The 15638-nt window shown below is 38.3% G+C and overlaps 3 protein-coding genes across 6 annotated transcripts; all 3 read right to left on the bottom strand.

Moving 5' to 3' along the window:
• Nucleotides 1-813: 813 nt before the first annotated feature.
• On the bottom strand, nt 814-5944 carry LOC103334469 (ARM repeat superfamily protein). 3 transcript variants are annotated; one of them, XR_016127911.1, is made up of 6 exons: nt 5740-5915; nt 4492-4772; nt 4028-4144; nt 1885-3762; nt 1221-1366; nt 814-1118 (listed from the first exon to the last, which is right to left on the bottom strand). XR_016127911.1 is itself a non-coding variant. In XM_089054519.1 (5 exons), exons 2-5 carry the CDS (start codon nt 4765-4767, stop codon nt 1304-1306), a joined length of 2334 nt encoding a protein of 777 aa, XP_088910645.1. In that variant the 5' UTR covers nt 4768-4772; nt 5722-5944; the 3' UTR covers nt 814-1303. The 3 variants fall into 3 exon arrangements, 2 of the variants coding, with proteins under 2 accessions (XP_088910645.1, XP_088910644.1); XM_089054519.1 differs by having other exon boundaries at nt 814-1366; nt 5722-5944; XM_089054518.1 differs by having other exon boundaries at nt 814-1366; nt 5740-5941.
• Nucleotides 5945-11677: 5733 nt separating this feature from the next.
• On the bottom strand, nt 11678-12625 carry EMB3136 (Ribosomal protein L10 family protein). The gene has a single exon (XM_008237448.2). The coding sequence runs from the start codon at nt 12559-12561 to the stop codon at nt 11857-11859; it is 705 nt and encodes a 234-aa protein (XP_008235670.2). The 5' UTR covers nt 12562-12625; the 3' UTR covers nt 11678-11856.
• On the bottom strand, nt 11678-15322 carry RHON1 (Rho termination factor). Of its 2 annotated transcripts, none has more exons than XM_008237449.2 (2): nt 15164-15322; nt 11678-14378 (listed from the first exon to the last, which is right to left on the bottom strand). In XM_008237449.2, exons 1-2 carry the CDS (start codon nt 15186-15188, stop codon nt 13213-13215), a joined length of 1191 nt encoding a protein of 396 aa, XP_008235671.1. In that variant the 5' UTR covers nt 15189-15322; the 3' UTR covers nt 11678-13212. The 2 variants fall into 2 exon arrangements, with proteins under 2 accessions (XP_008235671.1, XP_088910602.1); XM_089054476.1 differs by having other exon boundaries at nt 11678-14363; nt 15164-15310.
• Between the last annotated feature and the right edge of the window lie 316 nt (nt 15323-15638).

Genomic DNA, 15638 nt, shown 5'->3' with positions numbered 1-15638 from the left:
ATTGCTTTGACCAACTGACTTAACCCACGTTTTGCAGAATAATTGTTTACAACTCCTACAATTTTTCAAATTTATTATTAGTTTAATTGCAGCATGAATGGGCCAGATTGTCATTTTAAGCTGCCTAACAAAGAAGCTAATCCTTGTTCAATGAATCAATGACATCCATAATCAAGGTCCGGGTAGAGCGGGCAGAGGTGGGAAACCTGCCCGCATTTTTTTCTTTTCTCTTTTTCCTTGAGAAAAAGCAAAGCATAATGCATATTAGAGATATCTTTGTCTCAAGCTTTTCAACTGAGAGATTTGCTTAATTAGCAAGCCTTTGCTAAATATTCATTCTATGAATCAAGAAAGGCACCCACCTCAAATAGCAAAGCATGGTTTTTATTTTTTCCGGATTTGTGGCGGTAGCTTTTTTAGGCCTAATCTGAAATCTAAAATCTGAAATCTAAAATCTTAATCTAAATTTGGTTTCAGCAAGCAAATATAGGCCATCAGATTGATTTTGTTATCAAGTCCCCTTTAATGAAAAGCAGAGACATAATTCATGCTGCTAAAAGTAAAGTATGTATCATTGTGTATGTGTTTTTCAAACTGTTATTAGCGCTCCAAAATAGTCGCCGTGCCGGTGCATTTCATTCTAAATGAAAGTGTAATGGAACGAGAGATAAAATACAATATAATGGGCTTTTCTCAAATATAGCCAGCCCATTGTCAGCCCAACTTAAGGCATCAGTAGAGAAAGGTTCAAACGGAGCATAAATTTCTGCCAACAAAACTGAGATTAAGAAACGAGGACAAATGGGCATCAAATAGCACATAAATGGAAATACTGTGATCATATTGCAAATTGCACGAGTCTATAGCATTATGTACAAGTATATGTACAACATTGATTGAGAACCAAATCAATCGAAAACATAAAGAAACTTGAGTCACTGCACGCTTCTAAAACTCAACCAAGCTATGTTTTCAGGGAAAGTAAGAGCAAAGTAGCCTACCTAGCACATAAACTCCCTTTTCCCAAGCTCTACAGGAGGGAGGAAAAAGTAAAAAGAATACCCACGGAAAGAAAAGTTTAGACATCCTAGGCTTCTGATTCAGTCCCATTTCGTGTACTTCACAATGTTTCCATGATCACCCATCAAAAAAAGAGAAAAATATTTAGACTTCTCTGAAGCTAGAATAAATTAAAGAATATTATAAATAAAAAAAGAGACCTAATGGAATATCTTGAAGGGGAGAAAATATCACGGAGGAGAATCTCAAATGCAAAATCAGCAACAGATCAACAAAATTGTCTTTATTTTCCCTTCCCCATTGCCCCTTCTCGCTGATTCCGGAAGTGGCTGAGAAGCTGCTGTGCCTGCATCATATAATGTAAAACAAACATAATATTATCTTCTGTTCACAAAACCATACAATACTTGGCATAACTTCAGTTTTATGCTGCCTGAACAGGGATATCATTAATAGCAACGGCCATGGCATGGTTCCAGATTCGCCTGAAGAAACCACATGACTTATTTTGTGCCTGTAAGATGCTTTCTCACGAACTTTCAACAATATGGATGGATGTGCCCGTTAAGGGTAAATTATTGGGTTATAGCTACACAAGGGCAAAGAGGTAAAGCTTCTTTGTAGATTGCTAATAAGTAATGACAATAGTTGATGAACTGATGGGAAGGAAGAGCACTGTTTTCACCAAAAGAGATGTAAATCATCATATTATTCAACAATCAATTTATTTTTGCCATTTTTTTTAGTTTTTAAAAATTGCATGGGCCCTTCCTGGAAAGCCTTCACCGCTATTTGGCATAATGACTAGCAAGCAGGTGAACAGAGAGCTAAATAAATGGGCAAGAAAACGCTTAAGCTGCATACCTTTTCCTTTGCTCTTGGTGTGCCAGACTGAGATAAGGCAACCAGGGGAGGGACAGCTCCTTCCTGAAGAACTAGGGTACAAAACTTTGGACTATGAAGGCACAATTGCAACAGTATGGAGGCGGCATTTTCCTTTCCCCTCTGGGAACCTGTTTCAACAATCTCAACTAGTAACGGAATGCCCCCTTCCCGTGCAATTGCCACGCGCCCCTCTCCAATGGTGGACAAGTTTGCCAGAAGAGCAACGGCCTTGTCAACCATTCCAGTATCAGGGTCCATCAACTCAATAAGATATTTCACAGCCCCAGCTTGAACTAGGCGAGCCTTATTTTCGTGATAAATTGATAGATTAAACAATGCAGTAGCAGCATCTTTCTTCCCTCTAAGAGTCCCTGAGCCTAGAAGATCAACCAAGGCCTTAACTGCACCAGAACGACCAATTTTTGCCTTGTATTCATCCAATACAGAGAGGCTGAATAAAGCTGCAGCAGAATTTTCTTTGGCTCCGTCATTTCCCGTTTTCAGAACATGAATTAGGGGATCAATTGCCCCTGCTTCTGCAATCATTGCCTTATTGTCTTCATTAATTGATAAATTCAAAAGAGCTGTCACAGCATGCTCTTGTGTTAGCATCACTCCTGAATATAGCAGTGAAACTAATGGTGTGATAGCACCGCATTGGCCTATAATAGTTCGATTATTCATATTGTGCTTTGCAAGAAGCCGCAACTCTTCTGCAGCCAATGTTTGCACTTCATTCGATTGGCTCTTGAGGTCTTCAATTAATTTCGTGACATGGGATGATGTCGTCAACTCGTCCGATCCTGAACTAGAAAATGGAAGCAGTTGGTGTCTGTTGGGATAAATAGGGCTGTCAGTCCATGTCCCTTCTGCTTTTATTTTGGAAATGAGAGAATGTTTTCCTGATAATCTGGACGGCATTGCTGATTCTTTATTTGGAGTAGAAGCAACTGGATGCTCGGATGTGATTTCTCCAGACAACTCATTGACATTTTCATGCTTATTAGATATCCCTGACACTTTAATGAATGCAGGAGGCGCATAATCATTACTGGAGACAGCACTTGTGGCTGATTCGCTCCTGCTATGAGTACATGACTGTTTTGGTGATGAGTGGTCTTTCTCGCTGCTATGGCATCCATTGGACTTTTCTCCACTTAGTCTAGTAGAGACATCTTTCATTTGCTTCTCAAATACACTTCCAACTTCAAGGGAGGAACTTGATGTCGAATTGCTATCTGTGTGAATTGAACCTTCAGGAGATACTTGATCTGATGGAGATGGGACTGAGATAGCATTAGAGCCGTCAGAGTTTGTTGGAAGTTTTATATCATTTTCCTGACACCAACTTTCTATCATAGCTTTGACAGTATAATTGGTAATGAGATTTATATGAGACAGCCTATGCCGGGTCTTTGGGCAAATAGTGAGCCCATGATCCAGCCATTTTTGGATGGAAGATCTCTCAAAGGTTTGACCTGAAGCTACAATTACAGGGTCCAACATTAGTTCTGAAGACAAAGGGCAGCGGAAGTATGAAGGGATTGGGATGCCGGATGCGGTTTCAAGGTGCTCAATTTTGACCATGAATTCACGAATGTGGGAGACAAGTATCACCATTTGGTTGATTTGATCTAGTTCCCCTCTAACATCACTGACTTCAACATTCATTCTTTCCTTTTCTACAGCAATGCTTTCTTTCAGCAGTTCTTGGTTTGAAGACAAACTAAGCAATTCAATAATTTTCATAAGATGTTTGGTGGAAGGCATGGTATCTTTTCTTTGACTTTTCAGAGCCTCTTCTAAGTATTCTGTTACTCTTTCCTGCTTCAAACATCGAATTTCCTGCATACAATGCTGAAACAATTTTCCACGGATTAGAGTTGTACTTGTCTCTTGATGAACCAAACAACAAAAAGATAAAAGCCAAGTAGACTAAACAAAAATTTTAAAGTATAAGTTGCGTTTCAAAATAGGATGAGGAATAGATAGTTTCGAAGAAATAGGGTAATATATAAAAGATAATGAGTAGTAGAACGTTTGTGAAATCATCCTCTTCTTCTTTTTCTTTTTTTCTTATAAGAAAAGGATACATGCAGAACAGTTTGAACTTAGCAAATACCTGAAGACCAATTAAACTTGAACCAGACGAAGATGACTGCAGCAATCTACTTAATACGCTGCAAATCTTGAGTGAAGAGCTTTGGATTGTTATCAACAATGGCTCACCCCGCCAAGCCTGAGGAGACAATGTAAATAGAACTATTATCAAACATGTAAACAAACACACACACCAAACAGTCTTTCAAATTCGAGGTATCTTATGTACAATGCTTCGTTCAATTTCCAAGGGTACAAAGGGCAATACAGAAGTTTGCAATCTCCTAACATACTGGCATTGTGATTATTGTTGTAGGATTCCTATTTCTTGGACAACCTGGCCGTTTTCCTTGCATTTGTGTTTCCAAATGAAAGAGATCATAACAGATATTCATTGATGACAATCCTCAAGCATGGACTAGAGACACACACCCTACCCAGTAAGGGAAATGATGTGAATTTAGTTTAAAAATAAGTTGCACTTACACTTAAAATCCTGCTCAACTTTGGAGACCAGTTTTCCATGAATTCCCTAGCTCCATTGACAGCCATATCCAATTCTTCACACTCTTTATATAGAATTTCATCTGAAGGTATTTTGTAGTCAACTACTTCATCAAGCAATGGCTTCAAAAGCTTTAGTACATCAACTATGGTTTTGTAGTCCTTCTGAATAGGCATAGGTTTTGATCTCTGGCTTGAAACTAGATGAACAAATCGAGATATGCTGTTGATCAGACATTTTATAGATGCCATGTCCATCTCACCTGTTTGAGAAAAGAAATCACAAATAAATACTATAAACAGAGAAATCTTATGAAATGAAATCTTTACTAAAATATTCTACCAAACTAGTTTAGTTTGCAATTTGAACAGTGCCTTTAGCAGTCACCAGATTATTAGTATAACAATAATTTTCTGGTTCTGAAAGCTACCACAGAGCCTAAGGATTTAACAGCTAAATACCAATTGGTCCTATTTATCTTCATAACAACTTTGAAGAACGGTTCACGCATTCTGAAGCAACCATCAATTATTGTATTTGACACTGATGTTCGTAACAATGCATCTGATAAAACATTGAAATAGCTATTTCCAAAGACCAGAATCTTTAGACCCATTGTCCCAAAAGATAGAACTTTCCTTCTGAAAGCGTTTGAAATTTAAGTTGCCAAATCAATCTCATTTTACGTTCAGCAAACAAGAAAACAGGAAAAAGGGAAGAAAAAAAAAACATAATTGAAACCTAAACTGTTTCCTTTTTCACAATTTGACACCAGAGTGCACGAGAAACTGAGCTCAACTTGGTTGAACATCAAATTTTTATTGCTTATTACTTCGGAAAAACGAAACAAAATGAGATTCGAAAGCTATTTTTCCTCCCCTCTCCTAAGTCTTCTTAGCAACCAACCAGAGGCATGTTAATTCACTCAACTAAAACAGTTTAATTCCCTCCAACTATCAAAATTACAACACCATAAATAAACCATTTTCCCCCTGAAAGCCAACTGAACAAATATGTTAGAGACTATGAAACTCACAAATTTCACAAACCCAGAAAAATTGGCACAAAACCAGAAGAGCTACATAGCTGAAATCCAAACTAAACAAATAACACCAACCCATTTCATCTCCCACCCATTTACAATCAAGTAGAAGCACCAGCATATGAATGGTGAAAAAAAAAAATCAAGATGGCATAAAAGAAAACTATACCTCTGAATCAAACTGTACCTCTATTCATGTTGTTTATGCTGGTGGGTTGAGTCATAAACAGATCTTGATAAACCCAAAGCTAAAAACTTTACATGAAATTTTGATGGGTATGATAATAAAGATCAATCTTCAAGAATCAATCTAACCCTCATGCACTGCTTTCATTACAAAGCTGCATGAGAGAGAGAGAGAGAGAGAGAGAGAGAGAGAGAGTGTGCGCGCTAGGAATGAATAAAATTGAGGAAATTAAAAAAGAAAATTAAAAAAAACCAAATTGGTGGGGCCTATGTGGTTGCAGATTTGTTGGGTGAGGAAAATTTAATTAAGAGGTTAATGAACAGTGGTAAGATGAGAGAGATGGTAAAATGCAAGGGAGACTTTGTTTGGGATCTAATCATCATCAGGGAGGAATTCTAAGAGAGGTCAAGCCTTTTTTAATTAAAGGATTAAGGGATGCATTGGAACAATGATATCCAGCAAAAGATTCCACAGAGAAGTACCATGATTGTTTGTCTCTAATTATCTTTTAAGTTACTAATGTGTCCTTGACATCTTCACAAATTTACCATGCAGGCATAGTATTTAATTTCCCAATCTCAAATCTTTTTTTTTTTCTGGGAAATATTAGACAATTTATGTCCCAACCCATGTAACAGAATTGATCAATTTTGGCAACCTCAACTAATTGGTGAGTGGTTTCTAACATAATTAAAAATATATATATATAAAAAGGGAGAGAATTTCTAGATATAAATCACATTGTGAGCAACACATAATGCTGAAAAAAGGGTTGATCAGAAAAAGCACACTCATGGAAAGTAGAGGACCTCAAATTAGTAAGGATTCAAGCAAGGTTCTAGAATTTGGCATCAGGCTTACTGAACTTAACCACATGATCACATTTAACAATCATCACCACTCCAACAAAAATTCATGATGTTTATCTGCAGATTCTGGATCATGGAAAGAAATGACAGCTGCTACCTACTCCAAACTCTGATAAAATGATTATTAATGATATATTTATTATTATGTTTAGTAATTTAATGATTATAATTAAAGCAATATTTTTTTTATTTTTTATTTTATACAAGTGATATTCTACTTTAATGTAATCTAAATTACAGAAAGGAGAATTCGAACTTGGGTGTAGAATGAGGAGTATATCTTAGCCAACTTGGTTAAACCATGTCTGCCTCAACCTACTAGAGCAATATCATTTATAATTTCAGCTTTTATGTGTTGTTGTCCTACTCCACTTACCTCCTAGCTAGAAAACAGCGAACAAGTCAGACTAATACCTAACCAAGGCCAAAATAAATCCAAACTTTTTGTTTTTTGTTTTGCCTCAAGTTTAGCCATAAGCTGATTAGTTTTACGACAAAACCAACAGCTTGTAAATGGATTTAAAGCCTCACAATGCATATGCTGTTTGAAAAAGATAAGGCATGGAAAGCATGAGATTTTTTATGTATATCATATGCATGTCAAACAATGCCATACAACAACTTGTGTTGGGTCATTGGTCTAACTTTGTTGCTTCATACATGGTAAATATCACCTTCGGAAAATCTTGCTGCTTTAGGCGCGTGTGGACTGTTGAATCTAAGCTCATGAACTGTCCCTTGGGGCCTTCTATGAAGGAAAAATTGAGGCACGTATCAGTTGAACCTTTGAGAACATTTAGTCTCATGAGTTTTCTTAAAGCATTGAGGCATGGAAATTGGAAAATGTATGACCCTGCCCTCTTTCAATGACCTTATAAAGTGGCTCTCATAATCCATCAACGACTAATAACTACTCACGCATGCATGAATAGCTCGCTATAGACACCTTTAAATAAAAGCTAACTGGGTCAGTGTCAGATTGTAGCCCCTGATGATGCGCATGATGAAATGCACTGCTCAGTGCCCCGATTGCATTATTGTACAACACTTCGGTCACATTTACATTAAAGATTTGACAGAGGTGAGTCTATGTCATGACAAGCCGTGAATCTCAAGCTAGGACTCAGGAGTCTTTTCCCTTTTTCTTTCCAAAACTTTGCTGTTCTTCAAGTTAGGGAACATATCAAAACAAACAATTGTCCTTTCTGCATAAGTTTAGATGAGCTGGTTTAACTTAAATCCCAATTAATTGGCTTGAACAAGAACATTGTTTTTTAACACCATTTTCATTGGCCTGTAAATAATTTTCCTCTAATTTTCTATTTCCAATTATGTTTTCATCACCATTCTCTATAATTTTATATAGGAAACATAACCCTTACTAATAAAGACAAAGATTTACATCCACATCTCATAACAGTTGGCATTTTTACACCTTAATTGGACCCTCTCTCTACTTGCCATCCTCACTGTGTGTATCTATATACAGATATAGACATAGCTATAGCTGTAGGGGTCATAAAGATTGATGGTAAATATATATACATATATGCACATAAAAAGCTTTGTAAAATTGGAAAACAAACAAAACCATTCTTTTTGTCAATATTTTCCCACTTACTGCATTATCAGAGAACCATACATATCTTAGAGCAAGAAGATGCTTGCCTGCCAGCAATTAGAACCTGACAGATGATTTTATTCACTTTGATCAGTACTGCATTTCTCAGTAAGATTGAGAGAGAACATTGCTTAACAATTCACAAATCACAGGCTAATTAAGCTGAACATGTGAGGCCCTGTCCTATAAGTAAAGAGTGCCTTTTTCCATAGTCTCGAACTGATTTTTAAATTGCAGAACTGCATTTGCCGTACACGCTATGTTGGCAAGTTGCTACTTTCAAGGGACAAAATAATTAAAGATTGGTTCCCCATATGGCCATATGGGCAATGGACATGATGAAACTTTAGGGAAAAGCTAAAAATGACTTTAACAGGAATTGTGTTTAGGTTGTGACCTTTTTTTTTCTCGTGGGTCGTCTGAGATTCCAAGTTTTCTCTGTCCTCTTTCTCCCAACAATGTAATAGATTACTTTAAATCTATTTTTGTAATCAAAATAAGACTTCAAGTATAATCAAACTATCAATGAAGCATGGAGAAATCGAACTTAGATTCTTGAGAAGAAAAATATCACTAAATTAAGAGCTAGCTGGTATAAACGACCGTGTTTTAGCTCAATTCAAAAAGATGCATGCTTGATACAGCTCTGTACAGTCAAAACAAGTTGAAGGAGATCTGTCTTTTGCGAAGAGTTGTATTTGGCAAGCCATGTGCATCTGTTTTCACATAGATGGAAGGTAGGGTAGGGTCATTGATGTTGGAGCTGCTGGTTCTCATGCCGTTAGAATGCACAAACAGAGATTTGGAGGCACCTTCAAGTCTTGCTAATAAAAGTCGCATCACAATACAAAAATAAACACATTTGACCCTTTATTTTCAACATAAACAATAAACAACATTTGACATTGCCATTACTTCATTTGCCCTCCATATTTAATACATACACATCCCCATCTTCAAGTGTCAACTCCAGTTTCTATGACTGAGGAAGAGGAACTGTGCCTCGTTTGAAAGCCAAACCTTTCAGTGCAAAAATCTTTAAGGCAACAAATTGCTATTATTACAATGGTTGTTTTACATAATCTGTAGTTGCAACAATATTTTAAGGAAAAAGAAAGTATAATTAATCCTCAATAAATAGTCAATGCCCTTCCTACTTTGGACAACTGAAAACGGTGTCACTTTCTGTTGGAGTTTGCCAATATATTATTGTACAGGAGGAAGAATCACCTCCATCTTTCATATCATTGGATACAGAAGCTCCATCATTTTATGGATGAAACACAAAAGTCTACCAGACTGAAAGAGATGTGTGGATAAATGATTGGCCCTTGCCAAAACCTCCTCCCAAATAGGTGCAGCAGAAGGAGCTGATGAAACATATGTGATGTTGCTACTGTTTGGGCATGTCTAGCTGAATTGTTAACTGGCATAGAATCACACAGACTTCATCCTCTGTAGTCCCCTTTCCCTGATTCATTCATACATCCACTGCTTGTAGCTTCTGGATGTGTTGTTACAACAACTAGTTCAACAACTAGCCCCCACTCATTATAATAGCTGGTATTATTATCAGCAGAGCTTCCCCAACCATTTGTTAATTGATTCATAGATCCGGTCAGAATTAGGAAGTAATTGTATATCCACTGCAGTGGACTCCATGGAAGTACTTAATGCCATTACTAATTTCACATATTCTGGAACAGCTTCTACAGAAGTTTGGGTGTAATAAGGGAAGGCATAACCTGAAAGCGTGAAGAACAGGTTGTATCTTTCAGCAATTACCCCGACCAGCAAATTTCAAATATCTACATGTGAATAATTTATGACATGAAAACTCAATCAAAATGCATCCAGATAAAAAATATAACTAAAATCTATATGCACTCTTTAACAGGGCACCTAAGGGATTTCTCTGCATGCAATTGCATAACTAATTCAGTTTATGTTCGTCACCCACATTACCCTGCAAGCTTGGGTTCTGAACTGATAAAACATAAAGTTTTGGAAACATCAATCAGTTGGAGATATAACCCAGGGCAAAACTTTCTCAACATAAGCAAACAGAATGACGCAATCATACAGTTTAGCAACCTAATTATCAACCAAGAACAATGAAATCCACCCCACATTATATTTTATGAGAAAAGGAACTCAATTTAGCAATAGAAAGAATCAAACGATTAAACAATGGCAGGATTGTACTCAGCTACTAATGGTATCATAGATTGGTTGACATGTGAGGAAGTTCTTTGCCAAAACCTCCCGAAATTATAAAAAGCTTCAAGCTAGCACGTTCCTAACCCATCAAGATTATAAGAAAAAGATATATAAAGAATAACACCAACGAGGTTGAGAAGGAGCTGTGTTAGTATTACCAGTTTATTACCTTGAGGCTAGCACCTTCTCTGCAAAGAGCTTTAATAGCTTCCACATTGCTGGTGTTGACAATCTCATACAGTAGCAAGTGTTGGAACATTGTGGGCTCATAGAATCAAGATTTTGGACCATCAACTTACAATTTTGAGAGACCTCGCAAATTTCAAGCCAAAAGGAAAAAAGCAGAAGAGCCCAAGAAAACAAAAAATATTTGAAGCTTGGGTTGAGGTTCTCAAGCAAAGGCGGCGAGATTAGATTCACATTACCAATAGCCAAGCTCAAATATTTCAGAATGAATCATTGCAGACTCATTCGTTGTATTCTCATTGATCATTACCATACACCACATATACAAGATAAGGTTTTCATCCAGATGGTACCACTTGAGAAGGTAGCAGGTAGTTTCCAATATAGTCCTCATTTTTTGTTTACTTTTTATGACTTAAATTTTTAGCTCTTAATAAGGAGCAACTGCAGTTAAGGAAATATGCAAAATCACAGCTCTTATCTTAAAAAATTATCACGACTAGTAGGCTTACTTCACAGTATGCTCTCTTTCCAAGCCACTCCAGTCATCACACAAATGACAAGAAGACAGTTCTCCATATTCTCAAAGCAGTTTATCACCCAATCCATTAGTCGCTACCAGGCCTCAACACTAATTTGCTAGCCAGTAAGCAGGAGGGAAGAAAAAGGGGAGATAACAAACTCGAGGAAAAGAAGGGTCTCCCAAGCTAAGATGGGGAGGTAACTAGAGGAAAGCTATAAGTTCAAGATGATAAGTAGTTTTCATCCCTTCCATCTATTTCTCCTTCCGAACTACATCCTTCTATCCAACCAAATGGAGTTCTAACGTTGACTACACTGGTGGGGGAAACTTTGCTTTCTCATCTATTATTAAAACTACAATTGAAGTTAAAAGAAATCAACTGTAAATTTCATGAGCCCATGATATCAAGTATCAACCTTGCTGTTGTATCTGAGTAACATAGGTGCAAAAACTGATCTTTAGGCATTGAGCGTTCTTAATATAAGTAAACAGCAACAATGCACATACATTGTGCACAGATAGCCATAAAATTCAGGATCAATGCTTACTAAAGCTCCAATTGTACACAAATCTACAACTCACCATTCCTTGAATGTCAACAAATATAAAAACGCATTGTACTACAACAACACAAGAACACCAAAAAGACAACAGTTGGGTCTTCAAGATACACTTACTACTTCTCCACTATCATATCACTATTGCCCACCACCGCTCTCCTCCTCCAATTTCTGCACATAAGCCTTCAAAAGCATGACCAACTCCCTCGCCGGCGCCTGTATTGTCCCGACCAAGCTCGACGCCGGACTATTCAACGTCCCGAGCAACTTAGCATAAATCTCAGCCCTCGTTGGCATTGTCTCGAGCTGCTTAAAATCCCCAGGCGCATAAAACTTGCCTTCAAACACAGCACCGGTGAAGTCATTGCTGTCGAGCTTCTTCTCCTTCTGAAAGTCCCTGTAAGGCTTAATGGCAGGTGGGATTTCTTCGCTGTGGACAAAAAGCCAAGCGTTCATGCCGGTCATGCAGGGCTTGAGAGCCTCCCATGGAGTTCCCTCTATGGCTTTGTAGACCAGAGTGTTCTTGGCCACAATGAGCTTTGTGGTCCCGGGTAGGACTTTGCGGAGGTCTTGAAATTGCTTCACGGTGAGGCCTTTGTATTTGATGCCGGCCAAGAGATGGCAGTTCTCGAGATTCTCTTTGATGGTTTCGACGGTCTGTTCTTTCTTGGTGCGGGAGATGGCGGATCGAATTGTGGGCAGGCGGTGGTGGTGGCGGGCTGGTCGGGGGGTGAGGGAGAGAAATGGGTTGGTGGGTCGGGTCAGAAGGGTTTTGGACTGGGTTTGGGTTAGGGAAGGCGATGGGGGTTTGGAGGAAGGGAAGCTGAAGAGAGTGGCTTCCATTGCTGAAGAGAATGAGAGAGAGAGAGGAGGAAGCGTCTGTCTTTTGGGCTCACCTTATCTTATCTCTCTGTAATTTTTGAGAAGGGGTAGGGTGGGAAAATTGTGGGATAAGTGGGAAATTTCAGAAAGCCCCCTCAGGCTCAGATAATTTCACTTGAACACCAATTGCCAATTGGTATGAAAAACTATTTTGTGAGTCCTTTTCTTTCTTTTCATATCTGGTGACTGCTATATATTTCAATATGCAGGCATGCTGTTGAAGGGAGAAAAGTGAAACAAAATTCTTGAAAGTATAACAAACAAGGAAAAATATGACAAAAATTTTTCCAGTATAAACTTTCTTTTGGTGACCAAAAGAGACCAACAAGTTATAGTTTGAGTAGAATACAATGCCAATTCGATATTTGAACTAGTTCACCAGTTTTAGAACATCCGCTAGGCTACAAGCAAACTGAATCTAAACCACGTTTGATCTAAATGAAAATTTTCTACGACAAAAAGATGATGAATCCCATTGTAGTGAGACCCGCCTTTGATCCAAAAAGACCCCAAAAACTGGAAAAAAAAAATACAAAATACAAAACTAAACCAAAATCTCGCAAGTTCGCAACTATGCTAAAATGTCAAAGTTTGCATCCCGTGCATTATGAGTCAAACTGAGCTCCCACTTAGCAACTCCACAAGCTCACCCTTCTTCATCTTTGAAAACCCTTTTACACCTTGAGACTTCGCAAGTGCTCTTAATTCTGGTAGCTTCAATGCACTCAAATCCTTATGTTCGATAAGTTGCTGTTTCTCACCGTTTTCATCATCGAAATTAAGAGTTTCTTCAGGACCTGAAGTCTCTTCCTCTAACAACTGAACAAGCTCTGGCTCGGGCTCGGGTTCAGGCTCGAATTCAAACTCAGCATCGACCACAGGCTCATGCTCAAGTTCTGACTCCAACTCAAGCTCAGGCTCTTGCTTTGATTCTGGCTCTGGCTCTGGTTTAGGAACTCTCTCAACATGATTCTTCTTTCTCTTCCCAATTGAATTTACATGTGGCATCAAATTGCCTATGTGGTCATCCTCTGAATAAATGGGCTGGTATGTCAACCGAGGGATGGGAGACTTGCGTTGAAAATTCGATGCAGGCCTGCTAAAAGAGGCATTAGGTTCTTCAACCTCATCCTTCAAACTGTTATTTGAATCAAAAGAAGTTGTGCTTTTCCTTTCACTATATCGGGCATTCTTTTCTGGCTGGTCCAACGTGAAGTCCTTGTTGCTGCCACTGTTGTTGGTTCTTTTAGCTTGCTCAACCGAGTGTTTCCTTAATAGCTTAAGGAGAGAATCCACAGTTTCATTCTCTTTTCCTTGCCCTTGCAAGGCTTCAGCCTTCTTTTCTTCTTTAACTGCACTTCTCTCCCGAAGTTGAGCCTGGACCTTCCTGAACAGCTCAACAATCTCTTTTTCTCTAGGTCCAGGGGCTGCAGTAGCCCCAAACTTTGTGCCACCAGAGAGGGAGACCAATGGACCATTTTTAGAAGACAGCAGATCAGATTCTTCAAGGTTTTCAAATCCATCTCTATCGTCATTTTTCCTATTTCTGCCCCGGGAGTACCCATGTCTGTTTTGCCTTGGGAAGTCTGGATTTCTATTACGTCCACTAGAACTTGCTCTGCATGTAAAAGATACTCCCTTGTAAGCACCTTTCGGTGATCCAATCCTGACCTGTGACTTGAATCTATGGTTGAAACGAGAAGAGCAAGGATATGCAGGGGCTAGTCTTCCAGAAATTCCTGAACACGGAAGGCATTTTCCATCTGATGGTCCATAACCTGGAAGAAAACCATCATTATCCAAAAATCACAATGCAAAAAGCATAATCATGAAAATGAAGGCTCTGAGCAATATGTGCAACATTCACAGAGTCAGACTTCGAAACATTTTCATAGGAAACCAATCTTATACCACACAGACAAACATCCCCCACGCACCATACTGATCTTATGCTCCTCGTTCAAAACAAACTGATATAAAGATTTACTATTTAGAGAACTATAGTCGCAAAGTTAAATTAAATGAAACCTAACAAAGGAAATGGAAACCCAAACCTTACAACTAAGTTCTTCCTTAGCACTCAAATTCAGCTAGAAGTAATCAGTAAAACTGAACAGCATACAAATCACAAAAAATGTGGCAAGGCAACAGACAAGCAGCAAACGCAGATCAAACCAAGTACCAGAATTAAATTTAAAAGTCAAGCCAGCTACTCTCTCTCTCTCTCTCTCTCTCTCTCTCTCTCTCTCGTCATATGCAGGTTCTATGTATATAAAATCATTTCAGCAAACACATGGTGGGGAACTCTTAAATTCGAAAAACACAAAACAACTCGAATACTTCAATTTATACACAAAATACGGACGAAATCAATCGCAATTCCAATGACCCATATCTCAGAAAACAGAGGAGAAATGAACAGAGCCTCGAATTTTCACGGAAATGCGAGGCAATTTTATATAGAAGGAGTGAGAAAATTCAAAAAATGGGAACCGAAAACTACGAATATTCGAACACTGAGGCACAAAATTTTCCATACCCTTTCGGTTTATAAGAAACTTACCGATTATATGGACGCCTTGTAACATTGGTACGTAGGTAAATGGCTGAGAAGGAGTGTGCTCAGCTCAGTCGTCAATGGTGGTTTTGCATTTTCTCTTGTGCTTGCTTTGCAAAGTGTCAGTTTGCTTGCTAAACCCTATAAAGCTATAGCCATTGATAAGGGACTCGTTGGGTATTTTGTTTCTGAGGTTTTGAGGGTGGTTTAGTCTTTTGGATCGGACTCGGGTTATATGACCCGATTCTTTCCCTCTTCGGCCCATATTGGAAAAGTGATTGTTGAGGACAGTTGGGTTACCGGGCCCGGTTATGTAATTTGATTCTTTTTCTTTTTCTTTTTTGCTGACGGAGTAAAATTTAATTAATTACTAAACTTGTAAGAGAAATGTAATTAAATTATAAATAATAAAGCTGTAGTTTATCTTCTTTTCGTCTTCTTTGTTCTTGGGGTCAAAGAAGAAAGAGGCATTGGCCATCAA

The sequence above is a fragment of the Prunus mume genome, linkage group LG6, assembly GCF_029339155.1.
Source record: "Prunus mume cultivar Tortuosa linkage group LG6, ASM2933915v1, whole genome shotgun sequence".
NCBI lineage: Eukaryota > Viridiplantae > Streptophyta > Magnoliopsida > Rosales > Rosaceae > Prunus > Prunus mume.
Note: the sequence above shows the minus strand (reverse complement) of the source record. Positions and strands in the feature narration are given on the sequence as shown.